Below are 19358 nucleotides of genomic sequence, written 5' to 3'. Positions count from 1 at the left end.
ACGAGTAAAATAGCCTTTTCCAATACTTGACAAATTCTCTCCTCTCTCACTAGGTCAGCTATTGCCAACAGTGTTTAAATCTCATGCTTGGGGAATCTTGCACACTCTGCTGGAGATGTTCAGTTACCGTATGCATCACATCCAGCCTCACTACAGAGTCCAGCTGCTGAGCCACCTTCATTCATTGGCTGCTGTGCCACAGACCAATCAGAACCAGCTTCATCTCTGGTGAGTGAGGGTAACCAGCGCTAAACTTTTATCCCCTCCCTTAGTAATATACTGAAAATCCTGTAGCACATTTACATAACGGGTTGTAAGTGTTTGCCTGATACACCCATCCTGCTAGCAGCTGTTGATTCTGCTAGGAGCGTGTTAAGTGGGTTCTGCTGAATCAGAAGCAGGTGGCTTATCTGAATATGAGTGAGTAAGAGAACATCTCAGATGTGAACTGAAAAGTAGAGCTGCCCAGAAGGCAAGAATTATTTCACATTTCACAAAAAATGTCAAAGTTTCCGTATTTGGTTTTCTTCTATGTCAGTGTGAAACCAAGACCTTTCAAAATGTTCCACGAAAAGCGGAAGAGAGACCTTCCCGCCACATAGTAGTCAACAGCCCAGTAGTTAGGGCACTTACACTGGGATATGGGAACCAAGGTTCAAGTCCTTGCTCTGCCTGATTTGGAGCAGCGACCTGAACTTGGCTGTCCCATATCCCAGCTGAGAGACCTAACTACAGGGCTATAAAGTTAGTTTCATTCTGTCTGACCCAATGAATATTTAATTAATATAAAGTGGAGATGCACAACTGGGAGAGATTGTGACACCCTCCTCTCTCCCGACCGCAGAATAGCCAATAGCCCAGTGAGTAGGGCTAACTACAGGGCTATAAAGCTCCTTTATCTGGATCAGTTTTCTCAGTTGATACCAAGAAAATCCTTCTGGCTACATTCTGATCTCTTAGTCCAAATACAACTTAAAGCTGCTTGATAATTACCCATCTCTACTGAGAGAGCAGGGAACAAGTGAGGGGGATAGGGAAGTGTAGGAGTGTTTTATTTCCAAGCCTTACTCCTTCTGTGATTATGAACTTTGGTATGACTCTTGAAAGATAAGATCAGGGCAGAGACCTATTGTCTTTGTCTGTAAAACGTCACCCACAACTAGAAATGAAACAATTGGACCCTGCACTGTAAATTTAGATGATACAGTGTTATCTCTTCAGTTGCTTCTAACTAACAAGTGAGAAAACTAGCTATAATTGGATCACTGAAAATCTTAAAATGCACCCCAAATGAAAAAGAGTATTTTATTTCCCTCTTCTTCCCCCCTCCAAGATTTTATTTCAAACAGTATAGTTACTATCTGGCACTGTAAATGAAGAAATTGGCGTTTGCAACTTCCTGTACCACATTTGTCTCTTTAAATAATGACTTCAGATCTTTGGACCAAGATTCTCAAATTTAACCAAAAGTGATTTTTGGGTGCCCAACTGGAGAGATCTTGCCCCTTTTCAGAAGAGATGTGCTCAGCACTTTCTTAAAACCCAATGATGGAGTCATCCAAAATCACTAATCACCTAAAATTCTTGGCCCTAGCCACCTAGAAGCACAAGTACATTGTTCTTTCCATAGTTAAACTGTTTTGAAAACAAGTACGTACACATTATATGATGCGAAAAGGTAACAAAAGACAAGGAGTGCTAATGGTTTTCAGTTTTATAGTAGCAGTGTATTTATTTTTCCCCTAACCAGCCTAACTTTTCTCCTTCTCTTATTTAGTGTTGAGAGCACTGCTCTTCGGCTAATCACAGCCTTGGGCAGCTCTGAGGTCCAACCACAATTTACACGTTTCCTTAGTGATCCTAAAACAGTTCTTTCAGCAGAGTCAGAAGAACTCAACAGGGCTCTGATTTTGACTTTAGCAAGAGCAACACATGTAACAGGTAATAGTGAGCTTATCAAATAAGGTATAATTTACATGAAAGTGAATTAAATCATCTTCCTCCAAATAGAGAGATGCCACCCATTTTGTTCAGCAAAATGGTCTGGAAATGTGCCATATATCACATTAAAGCAATTCTCATCACATTTGTATCAGAAAAATGTAATTAAGTCCATGTTTCTGAAAAATTGACAAGCTTTTTAAACAGAGGCCAACAGCTAGCTTTAGTGCAGTACTAACATTCTGAAATCAAGAATTAAATATCAGAAATTCTGAAGTTAGTTTATTTTACAATGTTAAGCCAGTTAACTTGCACATATTTATTTACCATTTCAGTAAGTAAACTTGTCTGTGATTTCCAACTTTTGAGTCCTATTAATGTAAAAGCATGGGGAGGAAATGTTAGTCTTATGTGAAGATCCAGTTTCACCAATCCATTGTGTTTGATGTGCATATGTATCTGTTTAGACTTTTTCACAGGCTCCGATTCAATTCAGGGAACTTGGTGCAAGGACATACTGCAAACTATCATGAGTTTCACTCCCCATAACTGGGCTTCACACACACTAAGCTGTTTTCCAGCTCCACTGCAGGTAATTGTTACAAACTAACTGCTTGGATGTATGGGGAAATAATTATCTCTATGGGATCTTTGTTGTCCCTTTCATAGTTAGTTTCCTTTCCTTGTTCCTTCTATATTATGCTCAAGTCACTTGAGAAATTATGCATGATTTTGAAACAGTGCTAGCATTGAAAACACAGTGTAGTTATACTTCTGTATGTGTTTTAGGAAGAAATGTTTGGCCAGTGGTTGTTACCAAAAAAATATAGCAGTGTTTGCAGATCTTTGCAAAATTATCCTGTTGATGTACATGACAAATGGCTTCTATCACATTGGAAAAGGTTTTCACTCATAATGGTGAAAGGACAGCCCTATTTTCTACTTTCCTCCATTGCACAGAGAGAGGTTGAAGCTTTTTAGAAGGTGCTCTTGTTAACCCAAAACTTTCCAAAACAATGCACTTCTTTTTAGATGGAGATTGGTGGAAAGGGGGAGGGGAAGCGGGGTTTTAGATTTAGGCTTTGGCTACACTAGCACTTTTGTCAGTGAGGGGTGTGGGGAAAAAAAAACCCTGACATACAAGTTTCTCCAACAAAAGCGCCAAGGTGGACAGTGGTATGTCGGCAGGAGACACTCTCCCACTCTGCCACTCATTGGGGATGGTTTAATTGTGGCCGCGGGAGAGCTCTCTCCCATCAGCATAGAGCGGATACACAGGAGACCTTACAGCAGTGTAAGGACTGCAGTGTAGCCACAGCCCTAGACCTGGTCTACACTAGAGACTTTTTTCGGCCAAAGTCAGCTTTTTGCACCAAAACAGTGGTGGTGTACACACTGCAATCCTCCCCACCCCTGCTGACCCAACTCCCTTGATTTTGCGACAAAATAAAAGAACGTTGACAAGAGGCATAGAGCTGAGGCGAGAGGTGTCAAACTTTTTGCAACAAAGAATCACACTGCGCTTGGTTATGTTGCGGGAAATGGCCTCCAGGAAGTGTCCCACAATGCCCATCCTGATTGCTCAGGCCATCAGTTTGAACGCCACTGCCCTGCAGCCATCTTCCCCTCCCCCTGTAAAGTCCTGGGAATTTTTGAAATTCCACTTCCTGCTTGGTCAGAAGGGAGAGCTCACATCTCATCTTCCCAGCTGAGCATGGCAGCTCCACACACCAAACACTCTCCTGCTTGAAGCACACCGGAGCTTCTGGATCTGATGAGCATTTGGGGTGAGGAAGCTGTGCAGTCCCAGCTCCGTTCCAGCCAAAAGAACTATGATAACAATGGTCAGATTTCTCGTTTAACAGTGGAGAAGGGCTATGAACGGGACATGCTGTGAAAATCAAAGAACTGCAGCAGGAGTACCAAAAGGCTAGGGAGTCAAACCATCGCTCTGTGCAAAACCAAAGACCTGTTGCTTCTATAAGGAGCTGGAAGCCATCCTCAGCGGTGATCCCACCATCACTGCCCAGAGAACTGTGGACACCTCCGCGGGCTCAGAGGCAGTGGAAACTGGAGTCAACCCCAACAAAGAATTTGTGGACAAGGAGGTCGAGTTGGAGGATGATGTGGATCAGGGAACCAAGTCATTTGCTGACATAGGGAACCACAAACTCTTCCCTACCAAGAAGGATTCAAGCCAGATCCTGCCTTCCAGCTCTGGCATGCAGGATGCAGGAGAGGGGAGCTCAAGTAAGTTTATTTTTTTGAGCTGATGCTGCTCAGTTACATGAGGTACAGCTGTCCTTTGCTTTGTTGCATTAGACAGCTGGTTGAAGGGATAGAAATGCAGAAGAGTAGCTGTGTTTGCATATGCTTCCCATTCCCCTGTTCAGCTAGGCAGTGCAGCAAAAAAATGTATTAATGCACACCGAGATTTCATGGGAATCCTCCAGAGAGAGCTCTAGGAAACTTTCCTGGAGGTACTCGCCAATTCTCTGCCGGAGATTCCTCAGCAGAGCTGCTTTGTTTCTTCCCCCATTGTAGGAAACTTTCTCATGCCATTAGGCAATCACTGTGCAGGAATCAAAATGGCACACAGGCGAGCAGCATAATAACCCAGTTTCAAGCTGCTCTCATTCAGGAAATGCACCCTAACATCCCGCTTACTCTCGGGAGTGAGTTATCGGCTTCTATGGCCCTCACCTGTGGAAAATCTTGGCACAATTTGAAATTTTGTCCCTATCTACCTTCATCAATACCCCCAAACAACCACCCAGAAGCTTTTCCCCAGCTTGAGTGCCCTCTCCCCCCAGCACAACTCACCATGCCCTGGTGATTGTCGAGCTGTGTGCTTGCCAGGGGACAGTGAGAAAGAGGTGTATTTTACAGTGATTCATCAATGCTGTTATTGCACTCACAATGATGCTTCTGTTCATTGTTTTTGTGCTTCTACAGATATGCGTTTGAGGGGAAACCCCTCCACACCTGCCCACCGCCTGCGGCTGATAAGAAAACTACTCCAGAAAAGCAAAGAGGAGATGTTCCAAGAAATGCCCCAATCCTCTGAGGTGGAAAAAAAAGAAAAAAAAGGCATGGAGACACACTATGTATGCAAATCAGAAAACTGGTAGGCAAGAGAGGACGGAAAACCAGGAGCGAGTGATCACAAGCGCATGATAAAAGCCATGGAGGAGCAAACGGAGCTGCTAAAGTCACTAATAAAGTTGCAGACTGAATTCATGCGTGCTCGCCCCACCTTGCAGCCAATACCAAACTGCTTTCCATGCTCTCCCCAAACTCCACCTACACATTCCTACTAAACTGGCTTGTCTCAGTACCTTGTTCATTCCACCCCTTCAGACACCTTCTGGAACGATAGCTGGACCTATACCCAGCTGTCATAGCTCACACTGCTTTCTCGCCTCCAGCCCAGCTTCTTGTGTGCGTTATGAATAATTATTTAATAAAGGCACACTGTGTGCAGAATAAGCAATCTTTTGTGTCTTGCACACAGTGGTTGCACCTCACATTGTTATACAGTGAAAGCTTGATAGCACTTGTAGCATGGCACAGTGCTGTTTACAAGGGTGTCTTATTGGTGCTCCTTCTCAAAATAGTTCCTCAAGGCCTTCCTGATTCAAATGGGCCTCTGTTGTGCCCCTCTAATAGTCCTGACATCTGATTGTTCATGTTCAGCCACAAGGCGATCTGCCTCTGGCATGGCAGCAGGCAGCTATAACCATGGGAGTATTTTCCTTATTTTGGTTTAATCTGCCGTAAAGGCATTGCCAACAAGCTTTTAATCTGCCAAATGCACATTCAATGGTCATTCAGCACCTGCTCAGCCTGTTATTTAAGCACTCCTTACAGCTATCTAGCTTGCTTGTATAGGGCTTTATGAGCCATGGCAGTAAGGGATAGGCTGGGTCTCCCAGGATCACTATGAGCATTTCAGCGTCCCCCACTGGAATCTTTTGGTCTGGAAAGAAGGTCCCTGTTTGCAACTTTCCGTACAGGCCAGTGTTCCTGAAGATGCATGCATCATGCACCTTCCCTGACCAACCCACATTAATATCAGTGAAACACCCACAGTGATCCACAAGTGTCTGCAGTACCATAGAGAAGTACCCCTTTCTATTGATGTACTCTGTTGCAAGATTGCCTGGGGCCAAAATTGGCATATGCATGCCATCTATTGCCCCACCACAGTTGGGAATCCCGTCGCTGCAAAGCCAACCACTATTTCACGCACATTTCCAAGACTCACAGTCCTTCATAGCAGAATGCGATTAATGGCCCTGCACACTTGTGATAACCCAGTTCCAGTGGTGGACTTCCCAACTCCAAACAGATTAGTGACCGACTGATTCGAAGTCTGGAGTTGCCAGCTTCCACACGGTGATCACCACGTGCTACTCCACCAAGAGGGCAGCTCTCATTCTGGTGCCCTTGCCCCACAGGGCAGTGGCTAGCTCCGCACAGAGTTCCATGAAGGTGCCTTTGTACATTGGAAAGTTCTGCAGCCACTACTCGTCATCCCAGACCTGCATAATGATGAGATCCCACCACTCAGGCTATGTCTACACGGACGATGGCAAATTCTCCACTGTCAGATCGATTTATCTGGTTCAACTGAGCGGCAGGTGAAGACAGGCTCAATCAATCCAGAAGTCAATCTAATAAAACCACCTCCCCAAAAAGTGTAGCACTGTGTCGACCGGTACGCATTTCCCATCGGTGCAGCGCAGTGGAGACAGCGTGCTAAAAGGAAGTTACAAAGTTGACAGGAGTTACCCAAGCTACTCTGTATTGCTTGCGTAACTCCCATCTACTGCTGCTGAGTTTTGCTGCAGTGTAGACCAGGCCTCAGTGCTTGTTTCACGTGCCCAAAAGCGGCAGTGCACTGTGTGTAGATGCTCCATGAATTCAAACAGTAATTCGGCATTTTTTGTTTGCATGGCACAAAGCAGGTCCGGCACCTTGGATTCCAGTTCCGATTGGGAGCTCATGATATATTGTACAACCACCCGCAATGTGTTCAGGACACTGACAACAACAGTGGAGAGCAGTGCAGGATCCATCCTTTCAGATGGAGATGGTAGGCACTCAGGAAACTGGGACTGTTGAAAAATGCCGCAAAACACAATCAGAAACCCATGGAATGACGGGACGGATATCACTGCATCATGGGACGCTGAACCCACCCCCATGGTGCACTGCGATCCTTTCCGCCTTCCCCCAAGTCCTAGCAGCACAAGGTGGCGAGTTGCACAGTGGGATAGTTGCCCACAGTGCAATGTTCTCACTGTCAATGCTAGAGCACCAGTTGTGGACACATTTCGGCGACACGAATGCTGTGTGGAGTGGCACAAGCGGTGTAATTACAGCACTTTTTGATCATCGCTGTAACTTGCTTCGACAAATCTTTCTAGTGTAGACAAGGCTTTAGAGAGAGAAGATGGGTGAGGGAATATCTTTCATTGGACCAACTTCTGTTGGTGAAAGACGCAATATTTTGAGCTTACCCAGAGCTCTTCTTCAGTCTGGGAAACATACTCAGATTTTCACAGCTAAATACAAGGTGGAACAGATTGTTTGGCATAAGTAGTTAATGCATATTTTAAGGGATCCTTCAAGGTGAAGTGGCCCATTAACACCCTACGAGTCATATGGGAGAAGGTAAGGCAGCTGGGAGTGTTAGTGGTTATAGATTGTTGTAATAAGTCAAATGCAGTGTCTCTATTCTGTTCATGACTTTTAATGTCTAGCAGAGTTAAGAATTTAAGTTCCAAGGCCTGTCTTTTGAAGATGTGTGCAGGTTTCCTTTGAAGTTGAGGACTGATAGGTCAGATACAAAGTGATCGCTTTGTGAAAATTGTTCACCCACAGATGATATGGTTTTTATCTTTTATCATTTTCCTGTGTGAGTTCATTCAAGAGCATAGTGATTCTCTGGTTTCACCCACATCGTTGTTGGGGCATTTAGTGCACTGGGTGAAGTACACCACATGTTGTGATAGGTATGCATAGGACCCAGGAACCTTGAAAGATGTGTTTGGAGGGGGTATTGATCACTGTAGCAGTGGAGATATATCTGCAGGTTTTGCATTTGTTCTGGCAGGGTCTGGCGCCTCTTTGCATTGGTGTCCTGGTTTGTGGCGAGCTTGCTTCTGATGATGAGATTGTGGGAGTTGGTTTGAAGGCCAGAAGAGGGGATTCAGGAAAGATTTCTTTCAGGATGGTATCCCCAGTGATTTTGGGTTGTAGTTTGATAATACCCTGGATGGGTTCCAGTGTGGGGTGGTCAGTAACACCTGGGAGGGAAGGTTCGGAGGGGTTTTATTTTTGTTTTGAAGCAGGTTCTTTCAGAGTATTTGAGTGGCTGTGACACTGAGTACATTTCCCAGATCTGAAGAAGAGCTCTGTGCTATGTAAGTTCAAAAGCTTGTCTCTCTCACCAACAGAGGTTGATCTAATAAAAGATATTACCTCAGCCACCTTGTCTCTTTAATATTCTGGCTACAACACCACTGCTTAAATGTTCCAGACTTGTCAGTTAATAACAAACATACTTTATTTCAGGCATTTTTCAAACAGAATAACGTACCCCAAGAAAGCCGTTTTAACCTAAAGAAGAATGTGGAAGAGGAATACCGAAAGTGGAAGTCTATGACGAATGAGAATGACATAATCACCCACTTTTCCATGCAGGGCTCCCCTCCCCTTTTCCTTTGCCTCTTATGGAAGATGCTGTTAGAGACTGATCATATTAATCAGATTGGGTACAGGTGAGTTTTTTTTTTAAAAGTGTAGCTGCATTCTACACCAGTTATAGCTTAAGGGTGGTAAGCTTTCTTCAGTATAGTGGGCACAGCTCTTCTACACTAGGATATCAGATTTAGTGAATTGCCAGATGGTTGGTTATGATGTAGAGCTAGAGGGATTTACATACTTTTAAGGACTGCATAATGTCTAACAATAGTGCTTACTGCTGGTTGATGCTGTCTTTATGTGTAAATTTCTGGGAGGTGCTTACCTCCTGATAAAAGAGCCAGATGCAGGCAAAGGAGGGTTCAGCTATTGGGTTGGAGGGGGCTGGGTGTGTGTGTGTGGGGGGAGGTAAGCAGTCTACAAGTCAGAGTTTTACTAATGTCCGAGCACTGTTCACCATCTTCATTATTTACTATTTATTTGTAATATTTTAATAACTTTAGTCAAAGGCCAAATACCAAAATCTTTATTGGGTTTGACTGCGCAGAAGGCTTGGCTCTGAATTTGAAGAAGTCTCTAATTTTCATGATTGTCTAACTCTCACTTCCAGTTTTAGAAAGCTTAACACATTCTGTATCAACAAAAAATCTGCTGTCCCCTTTTCTCCTTCACTAGGACTGTCAAAGCAATTACTAAATGTCTATTAATAGGCTTGATAGGCTTCCCTACAGTTAGGAAATTGTGGTGCTGTGTAAAAATAAAACTAGTTTTAGCAGCATGTCGTATGACACGTTCTACTTGAGAACACACTTCTACAAGACTGCTGCATGGAGATTTATAGAGATTTATGCCCAGAATCTATCCATGAAGCTGAAAATGTTTAATTTTTACTGGCAATTAACTGCCTGTGGTATCCTGACCTTGGAATGTCCTCCCTTCTGGGAGTTGGGTTACGCTTATTAGCATGTTTTGAAGTTTGTATTTGAATGCATTTTTTGTATAAAAACATGAAACACAGTCCTAGGCCAGATTAAATGTATCAAGAGTGCTAAAAATTATGCAGTCTGCTTCTGCTATGAACATGTTACAGTAACAGGATCATTTCCTCACCTTTGTTTGCTAGAGTTTTGGAGAGAATTGGGGCCAGAGCTCTGGTTGCTCATGTCAGGACATTTGCGGATTTCTTGGTATATGAGTTCTCCACGTCAGCAGGAGGCCAGCAACTCAACAAATGTATTGAGATTCTTAATGATATGGTGTGGAAATATAACATTGTAACACTGGACAGGTTGATACTTTGTTTGGTAAGTATAACCTTATTAAGTTAGATGCAAGATGTTTCTTTATCCAAAATTTGGCCAGTGTCTTCTGATCCACTTCTATAGCAGTCCATTTGCATAGGCGTAGTTTGACTTCTATATTTGGGTGGCAGCTCCAGTCAAGCCAATGCGATTACATGTGCGGGGGCAAATTCCCCCCCAGACTACACCTATGTTTGTCACGATTGTGTCATTCTTTGGAGAACTATCTACTTCAGTGGCTCTCAACCTTTCCAAACTACTGTATCCCTCTCGGGAGTCTGATTTGCCTTGTGTACCCCAAGTTTCACCTCACTTAAAAACTATGTGCTTAGAAAATCAAACATAAAAATACAAAAGTGTCACAGCACACTGTTAGTGAAAAATTGCTTACTTTCTCATTTTGACCATATAATTATAAAATAAATTGGAATATAAATATTGTACTTAGATTTCAGTGTATTGTATATAGAGCAGTATAAACAAGTCATTTTCTATATGAAATTTTAATTTGTATTGATTTTGCTAGTGCTTTTTACGTAGCCTGATATCAAACTAGGCAAATATCTATTTGTACTCTGTGGAAGACTTCTTCATACCCGTGTTTGAGAACCACTGGACTAGCTTTATTGATCATATAATGGCAGAGAATGAACTGGAATTGTTAACACCATTGCATGGGACTGGTTCTCTTCCCTCTTAGCTTTGCAATGATCATATTTTGAAAGGAAATGAGGTGCATGTAACATGCCATATTAGCAAATAAATGGAAAACTTGTGGCCTTTGAACAATACTCTTTTTGTTTCAGGGAGATTAAAGCTCTGCCAGCTATCATAAAAGGGTGGGTCTGAGGGATTCCGTGCTCCGTCTTCTTTAAGTTCCCTTGCTCTTCTTATTGGTTAAGAATTCTCAAAGATTAGCTAAAATATTGCTTCAGTAGGTACTATCCTTTCACTGACATTTTTAAATCTCTCTTTCTGGTATGGAGCCAGTGCTACCAAAAGAAATGTCCAAGCTGATACGTCAAAAACTGTGTGCAGTGTTTGCGGTTCCACAATTATCTATCACTGGAGCCACCAGAATTTGAAACTGGATACTTTTCTTCATACAGTCATTGTTGGGGGGGTGTTCATAAAATGGATTTGGCGGCTGGAGTAGAGCTAGGATTGGAAATGCCTTTCACTGAGGAATGTGGGAGAATTTCTCCACTTGGAAATGAGAGTAAGTTGGTGAGCACTTCTCACTGTGAGGGGGTGGTGTTCAAAATTCAGGCTCTCGATTCCATTTTGTACCTACACACTCAGAATAGAGTGATTGGGTGAGTTGGCTGGCCTGTTACATTAAAATCAGGATGTTTAATCACCTTAAAGTTGTTAATGGTGAGGATAATCAACCAGTGGAACAATTTACCAAGAGTTGTGGTGGATTCTCCATCACTGGCCATTTTTAAATCGAGATCGGATGTTTTTCTAAAAGATCTGCTCTGGGAATTATTTTGGGGAAGTTCTATGGCCTTTGTTATACAGCAGGTCTGACTAGATAATGACAATATTCCCTTCTGGCCTCGAAATCTCTGAATGAAAGCAGACAGCGTTAGGAATAATTTTACATGGTTTTGCAATCTAACATGTATATTTTGTTAAAGGCTATGCGCAGTCATGAAGGAAATGAAGCTCAGGTCTGCTACTTCATAATCCAGTTACTCTTACTCAAGCCTAATGATTTCAGAAACCGAGTGAGTGATTTTGTGAAGGAGAACTCTCCAGAGCACTGGCTACAGAACGACTGGCATACTAAACACATGAGTTACCATAAGGTAGTATAGATTTCATAATCCCCTAGTCTAATGTGTGCTGTACAGTTGGGATGCTGAAAGTAGTCCTTTGTTTTGTGTATTATTTGCATTTTGGATATATTCAGTGTGTCATCTAATACCACAACAATAATTTTAAAGATACATTTAATGTGAGTAACTTCTGAATATTTGGGTCAATGTAAAATCATTTTATGTTTACAGAATCAGGTAAAAAGAAAATATGTACATCATACTGTGAGATAGCGAGGGCAGAGGACAGTAGGAGAGTGCTAGAAGGGAGGTATGTGAGCCCAAGAATGCTCAGGGCTCTGTTCCCTGCAGATTAACTAAGTGCCATTAGGGGGCAATTAGGGGCAGCTGGGGCCAATGAAGGACCAGCCAGGAGCTTCATAAAAGCCCTCCGCCCCAAACAGTCAGGGCACAAGCAGGAGGAGTAGGAGTGCCGTGCAGTGGAGTGCTGACTTAAAGTGGAGGAGCAGAACAGAGTGCAGAGGCCTGTGGACAAACGAAGGTATCCAGCTCAAGGAGCCAGAAGGAGGGGGAAAGTAGCCCAGGGGAAGACAGTGCAGCTGGGAACATGGTGCCAGCAGCACGTAGCTGCCTCTCCTAGGGCCCCTGGGCTGGGACCCGAAGGAGCGGGTGGGCCCGGGTCCCTACCGCCCTCCTTAGGGAAGACGGGGTGACTGGACACGCCTGGCTCACTAGAGACAGTACAAGCGTGGGACCCACTAGAGGGGAGCTGACAGCTGCCACAATACTAAAAGATAGAAGTGACTGAAGAATAAGGAGTCTCTGCTCATCTGAATGTCACTCTTTGATTTTATTGGAAGCCAGTCAGAAAGAACAAGGACCCCATTGTCTCCTTTGTGTTTGTGCATTGGGGAAAATACAGATACTTTGCTTTTTCATTAATATAGGTTTAACTGTTAGGAATCATTAAGGGGCAGATTTAACTAGGCTTCTGCAAGCTTCCACAGTATTGAAAACAGAATGTAACACTGACCCTAAGGAAGGAGACATTCAGGATTTTAGAGTTGCCCAAAAAGTGGAAATTGCTGGCTAGGGAAGGGCGTGACAGCTGGGATATGATCTAAATCTTAAACTGTGCCCCATCACATGGTATAAGCACATCCAGCTATGCTTTATACTGTGTGATTAGCGTTTGTCACGTGTGTGGTTCCTTCTCCATTCCTTTCCCCAGGGAGGAATTGCATACAAATTATTTTTAGTGTATTGATTCAACACTTGACACAACAGTCTTCACAGGCTCTGGGGGGAGCATTTAATGTAAGCTAGAGTTGATTTTTCTCTTTATTTCCCTTGGAGTCTTTGACAAAAAGGGTGGATAAGTGATGGTATCATTGCCTGCCGGCTATCAGGATTAATTTCCTTATACCTCCCTGCACCAGTTTTAGTGAATATGAAACAATATATCTTTTAAAATATTTTTTCAAGAAAAATGAGTTTATTATATTTTGTTCAAATATATTTAGTTACTGCTATAGATAACATTTATAATCCACTAGGGATAAACATAAATGTCATAAAACCAATTCATTTTGAAATTCATACTTTCTCTTTGCGTGTTTGTTTATACATATAATTCAAAATCATTAGGGAGTGTCTGCAGAATAGAGTACAATGTCACTTCAGTACATTTTTACAGTAATGCAAGTAACTTAGTAATGTTTTCAGTATACTTCTTTTTTAAAAAATCTATATTTAATTTCTACAGAAATATCCTGAAAAGCTGTATTTTGAAGGGTTGGCAGAACAGGTCAACCCTCCTGTTCAGATCCAACCCCAGTACCTACCAATCTACTTTGGAAATGTGTGCCTCCGCTTCCTGCCAGTATTTGACATTGTAATCCATAGATTTCTGGAATTGCTTCCGGTGTCCAAATCACTGGAAACTCTACTTGATCATCTAGGAGGCTTATACAAATTCCATGGTAAGCTCTTCATGCACATGAGCTCTTACAGTCATTACAAATTGTTCATCATGATGCATGATCAGTAAAGTCTTGTCCACAGTGGGAAACCAAACATTGATAGTTAGCTGTCTGTTCTGGAGAGTACCTTACTTTACTAGCAGAACCTTGATGGCTGACTCTTTTTGACACTGATTTAGCTATTTCAGTGTTGTCTGGGCTTAACAAAAACCTTGTTCAATGCTACCCACTCTATCCATTCTGTTCCTTCTCATCAGGGTTTAAACACTGTTTTTTAACTTGGTTTTAACATGTTTGTAATCATGTTGCATGTGACACAAACCATGTTGTAACAATAGCACAACAGTGTCAGTCTTGTTCTTTCTACTCCTTGTTTCTTGTTAGGGTCTCCCCATGAGATAATCTCTAATGCTATAGAGGCCTTGTAGGAAGCGTTTAGTTATTTGTAAATAATGTTTAAAGCAATATCACAGATCTAGAAATACTAGTTTTGACCTCATTTCAGATAAACTTTTTGTCCAGTTTAATTTAACAAAGGGGTACAGTAAGAATAAAAACATGAGCTTGGTGTATCTGTTTTTATATCGCTACTTGGTGTATCTGTTTTTATATCGCCATTAATTTTCACGTAAGTTTCCTGTTGCAATGGTAAACTTAAATGTGATGCTAGTGTGTTTCTGGGGTGTTTTTTGTTGGCAGACCGCCCAGTGACATACCTGTATAACACTCTTCATTATTACGAGAGGCATCTCAAAGAGCGCCCAAACCTCAAGCGGAAGCTTGTCCATGCTATCATTGGTTCTCTCAAAGATAATCGACCACAAGGCTGGTGTCTAAGTGACACTTATATTAAGTCTGCTATGAATGTACGAGAAGAAAATCCATGGATCCCTGATGATACTTATTATTGCAAACTGATTGGAAGACTAGTAGACAATATCCTTTTTATAATGATTCGTCCTTAAGGAAGATTATCAGTATTGTAGTTTCAGTTCACCAGAGGTTAGTTATGTTCCCTATAGTTGAAACACTGCAGGACTCTCCCTAACCATCCTCCTCCCTTTTTCTCTAATGCTAACTTGCTGAGACGTTGGCCAGTTCTCTCTGCACCTTTGTTATCCTCTTCACTTAACTCCACCATTTCCTCTACTTTGCTTTGCTGAGATATCCAACTTTGGGGGACTGGACTTGTCTCTCTGATTAAGGGAAACTAAAATGCTATAAACCCCTAGTTTATATAATTTCAAGGATCTAATGATGAATGACAATTCCACTGTCCTATAAGTAGAAAAAAGCACTTTGTGTTAATCAGAAAACACCTCTAATTTTCAGTGTCAATCAAATATTCATTTTTATTTGTTCTTTGTCTATTCAAGAGTTTAATTTTTTTCAATATGTTGCCACCTGAAATATCCTAATAATCTGAGTAGTAAGTTGACATTTATCATTATACTGCAAAACAGATGGATAGGGTAGAAAAGTTCTCACCATTTTTCTAAGAAACAAAATATCTAAGGTTTAGAGTAAACGAGACTCTGATATGGCCCAAACAGAATGAATCTTTCAGAAAAGTATATTTTTTGTAGCATTGTGTGCATGTATGTGTTTCTATATATACAAATAATTCTGTAGATATTTATTTTTAAAATGCTTTCCAGTAACTGACTTATTGTCTTAGATATGTGCCTTTGGTTGACTATGGCCATTAGTTTCATTCAGTACTATCTCGTGTGTGTGTGTGTGTGTGTGTGTGTGTGTGTGTGTGTGTGTGTGTGTGTGTGTACAGATATCCACGCACGCAAATTATCAGGAATTTGTGGGATTTTTGTGTGTGTATTACATATATTTTGTTATAAATACATTTTGTACATGCAAAACTACAGTTTGCTTCTTACCAGTCCTCGTGCGGGAATTTGTTGTTTTTCTTAATCATTTTTACCTATGGCTGGCAAGTCACCTGGTCCATTTCCAAACTGTGACTGGAGATTCAATGAATTTCCTAACCCAGCTGCCCATGCTCTTCATGTTACCTGTGTTGAACTCATGGCTTTGGCTGTTCCAGGAACGGATGTGGGCAATGCACTTCTAAATGTTGTGTTAAAGAGGTACGTTGGACTTGCAGAACTGCTCTCTACAAAAAAACAGTACGGTTGTTACAAATTGTTAACTGGTTCTTAAACTTCCTTTTCTTGAATTTCATTTTATATATTGATATCTTTGGGAGGCGAGAAGTGGTATGGTGTTGGATGCCATTGTAAGAGCCAAGAACAAAAAATGTTTGTGGTGTATACCTATACCTTAGAACCCTGGCTGCTATTGACTGAGAATACTGCAGAGGGAGCCCATTGTTTCAGCTTCATGTGGAGGAGATGGAGGGGAATACCTCACATTTGTCAGTAACTTGTCCAGTGTGTTCATAGGCACTAGCAGGCTGGGAAGGTAGCCATGTGTAGCACTCCTCGTCCAGGGTCATCAGTTGCTGTAACACCAGATCTTTGACTGCAGGAAGGAAAGCAGAAAATTTGGTAGGATGCTTGAGGTCCAAAAGTGCATCATAGTTTGCATTTTTATACTGCATTTAATATCTTTATAATCATTTTCATTGTTGTCGAGTGATGTTGGAACTGCATTTTACAGATCTCATTCTGTGGTGGCGCATGAGACAGTTGGACTTGATTCCTAAGCTCAGTGGCTCGCTTGCTTTTTGGGCCAGAAGGTGATGAAAGAGTTGTAGAGGGAGGGAGCACCTTGCATTTAATTAGTGACCCAGATGACCATCCCAAAGTGATAATGATAAGTTGGGGGGGGGAGGGGAGAAGGATTCCTTTCTTGTCTTACTCAGCCAAGGAAGGGTGCCCTGATGCCAGCTTTGGGAGCATGGGGGGATGAGTCATCAAAGGAACCGATATCACTCTAAAGACATTACTCATACAAATGCCTCAAATGGAAATAACCTTAAGAGAAACATGCTACAGGAACAAAATTGTTTCTAAAGTTTTCCATGCCGTGTCAGTGTGGTACTCTGCTAACCAGTTAATTAAACCAGATAATCACACACATATATATATGTATATATAGCTTTTTATTAAGACAAATCTTCTGTAATTTCTCTAGGAATATATTTCATTCAGCATAAATACATCAAAAGTCGTGAGAAATCTTATATAACTTCAGACTTTTTCTCCCCCCCCCCCCCCCCCCATTTGTAGTCAGCCTCTGGTGCCAAGAGAGAATATTACAGCTTGGATGAATGCTATTGGACTGATTATCACGGCCTTACCAGTAAGTCTGTATGTATTTTGAAATATTCTGAATGGAGAAGAGAATGCATTCTTCCATGAAAGCTGAAAATAGGTGGTAATCTCTCTGATGGTATGTGCGAGGGATCAGTGTGACTAGTTTCTTTCTGATGAACCAAACCCAGTGTGGGATTTTGGTGGGGAGGCAGAGGAGCAAAAACTGAATTTTTCATAGTCTTGTTTCCTCAGTATCTTGTGGGGAAATAAAGTTGCTGTATATTAACTACCAAAAAACTCTTGTGCAGAGTTTTAAGTTTGAGAAATCAAGCTGTGAAGTCAGAAAATTCCCTAAAATAAGGTTTCTGAAGTAATGTTAACAATACTGTGTACATTGGGTATAGCTTAATAGAACACAGTGGAATAGGAATAAATATTAGAAAGGAAATGTAACATTTAACTAGGAAAACAGGAATAGAAAATAATATGTATAATTGAGTAAAAAACGTACGAGTAGAAATTTTCATCTTGTGAAGAAGCAGAGTTTTAGTGTTGGATCACTCAGCTTCAACACTGGATGAATGTTTTCAGTTTCATTTCTTTTTCGCCACTTTTCTCCTTCAGTCCACTTGATCTACCAAAGTCATTTTCATGCCCTCCCCAATTACATCACCCATCCCTTTAAAACCCTCCATTGTTGTCTTATTGTAAAAAATGTAAGCATCTCCTCCCATCTACATGGCCCTGCATCTCTGCTTTCATTGCTCCCTACAGTCTCCTACCTTTATGCCTCCCTTTGTCTCCTTTTGCAATCCTTGTCCCTAGCCTCTGTTTGCCAGAAGCTGGGCGTGGACGACAGGGGATGGATCACTTGATGATTGTCTGTTCTGTTCATTACCTCTGAAGCACCTGGCATTGGCTTCTGTTGGAAGACAGGATACTGGTCTAGATGAACTATTGGTCTGACCCAGTATGGCCATTCTTATATTCTTAGCTTGTGCTTTGTACTGTACCTGTGCCTGGAACAGTTCCCGTATCCCCTTCTGTCAACCTCCATTCTTTTCTGCTTCAGATCACTCTTTAAATTCTATATCTTCAAAAAATCTTCCACCCTTCTTACGATTAACAATCACCATATCCCCTCTCTCCAGAACTGGTGGTGTCTTGTCTTATATCTTGTCTCATTTAGATATTAAGATCTTTGTCAGGGAATGGGTTGGTAAAGCATTTGTGTAAATTAAGAATGTTGTATAAATATTTTTAATAATTTACAGTAATCTGAGGGAGGTGGGGGGGGAAATTACCTTTTCTTCTAAAAATGAAAAGAATAACAATCATTTGGGGTTTTGGTTGTTTTGCCAGGAGCCATACTGGATTGTCCTCCATGATCGGATAGTCAGTGTTATCAACAGTCCCAGCTTGACATCAGAGACAGAGTGGGTTGGTTACCCATTTCAGCTGTTTGACTTCACAGCTTGCCATCAGTCGTACTCCGAGATGAGTTGTAGCTACACTTTGGCATTGGCACATGCCGTGTGGCACCATTCTAGCATTGGCCAACTGTCCCTCATTCCAAAGTATGTATAATAGGTAATTGGTAACTTAAAGTACACTTTTGACATTCCTTGCATATGGTGTACAGCAAAACAATGTGTCCAGTATGTACACAAACAAGTGAGTGGTGGAGGGAAAGCAAATCAGAACAAGTAATCAGAAGGTCTTCTAAAACATGTGTGACGGTAGGGTTTTTTGGTTTTTAAGCTAGTTCTTGTCTCTTTTATCTATATCTTTAGGCTCTCCACCAGAGTGTGGTAGCCTTCAGGGTATGATGTAAAAACATATTTTATCTCATTTAGCCTGTGTTTGGTTTTGTCTTACTCATTACAGTTTGGCTGCTGCTAATACTGACGGTAGCAGTACACTTGCTTAATGTCATCCATTATGATCAGCTCTGTAATTTTGTCTTTAATCTCTGCATGCAGCATTAGTTGCCAATGGGGGAGGTTCTTTGTAAATGAATAGACATTGCAGTGATACACTTGGAGATGTCCTTAGCAAGCCAGGAAGCTGTAGCATTTCAAACCATGCAGTTTTATTAAAGGTTTAGTTAAAATTGTCTTTCCATACTGCCTTATTAGTGGGAGCATTCAGAGCATGTGTGTGGACTGTAACTCAGCTTCTATTTAAGCTTTTCAATTCGCCTTTTAATATTCTGTCCTGGATGTATCATTTTCTACATAAGTGGGAGATGGCATGAAGTACTATTGACAATTAGGTGATCCTAGATCAGTCACTTAGAGCCAGTGTCACTACCCAAGAGGCCTGCATTTGAGTTTGCCTTTCATTCTCCAGGCTGATCTCGGGTGACCCAATGCAATTTCTAGTTCTGGGGACTGTATGCAC

At 41.7% G+C, this 19358-nt stretch overlaps 1 protein-coding gene across 2 annotated transcripts in view; it reads left to right on the top strand.

Annotated features, from left to right (window-relative positions):
• The window catches only part of MED23 (mediator complex subunit 23), a 52920-nt gene that overhangs the window by 28714 nt on the left and 4848 nt on the right, over nt 1-19358 (top strand). For both annotated transcript variants that reach the window (XM_067546748.1, XM_067546747.1), the window contains 11 exons: nt 54-228; nt 1778-1941; nt 2409-2533; nt 8524-8729; nt 9776-9956; nt 11597-11767; nt 13503-13719; nt 14419-14655; nt 15659-15824; nt 16929-17001; nt 18318-18532. In XM_067546748.1, the coding sequence (XP_067402849.1) occupies nt 54-228; nt 1778-1941; nt 2409-2533; nt 8524-8729; nt 9776-9956; nt 11597-11767; nt 13503-13719; nt 14419-14655; nt 15659-15824; nt 16929-17001; nt 18318-18532 (1930 nt within the window). The remainder of the gene's footprint in view (nt 1-53; nt 229-1777; nt 1942-2408; nt 2534-8523; nt 8730-9775; nt 9957-11596; nt 11768-13502; nt 13720-14418; nt 14656-15658; nt 15825-16928; nt 17002-18317; nt 18533-19358) is intronic.

Source organism: Emydura macquarii, unplaced genomic scaffold (assembly GCF_026122565.2).
Source record: "Emydura macquarii macquarii isolate MOO-44397 ecotype Brisbane River unplaced genomic scaffold, CSIRO-AGI_Emac_v2 contig_1146, whole genome shotgun sequence".
In the NCBI taxonomy this organism is placed as follows: Eukaryota; Metazoa; Chordata; order Testudines; family Chelidae; genus Emydura; species Emydura macquarii.
Note: the sequence above shows the minus strand (reverse complement) of the source record. Positions and strands in the feature narration are given on the sequence as shown.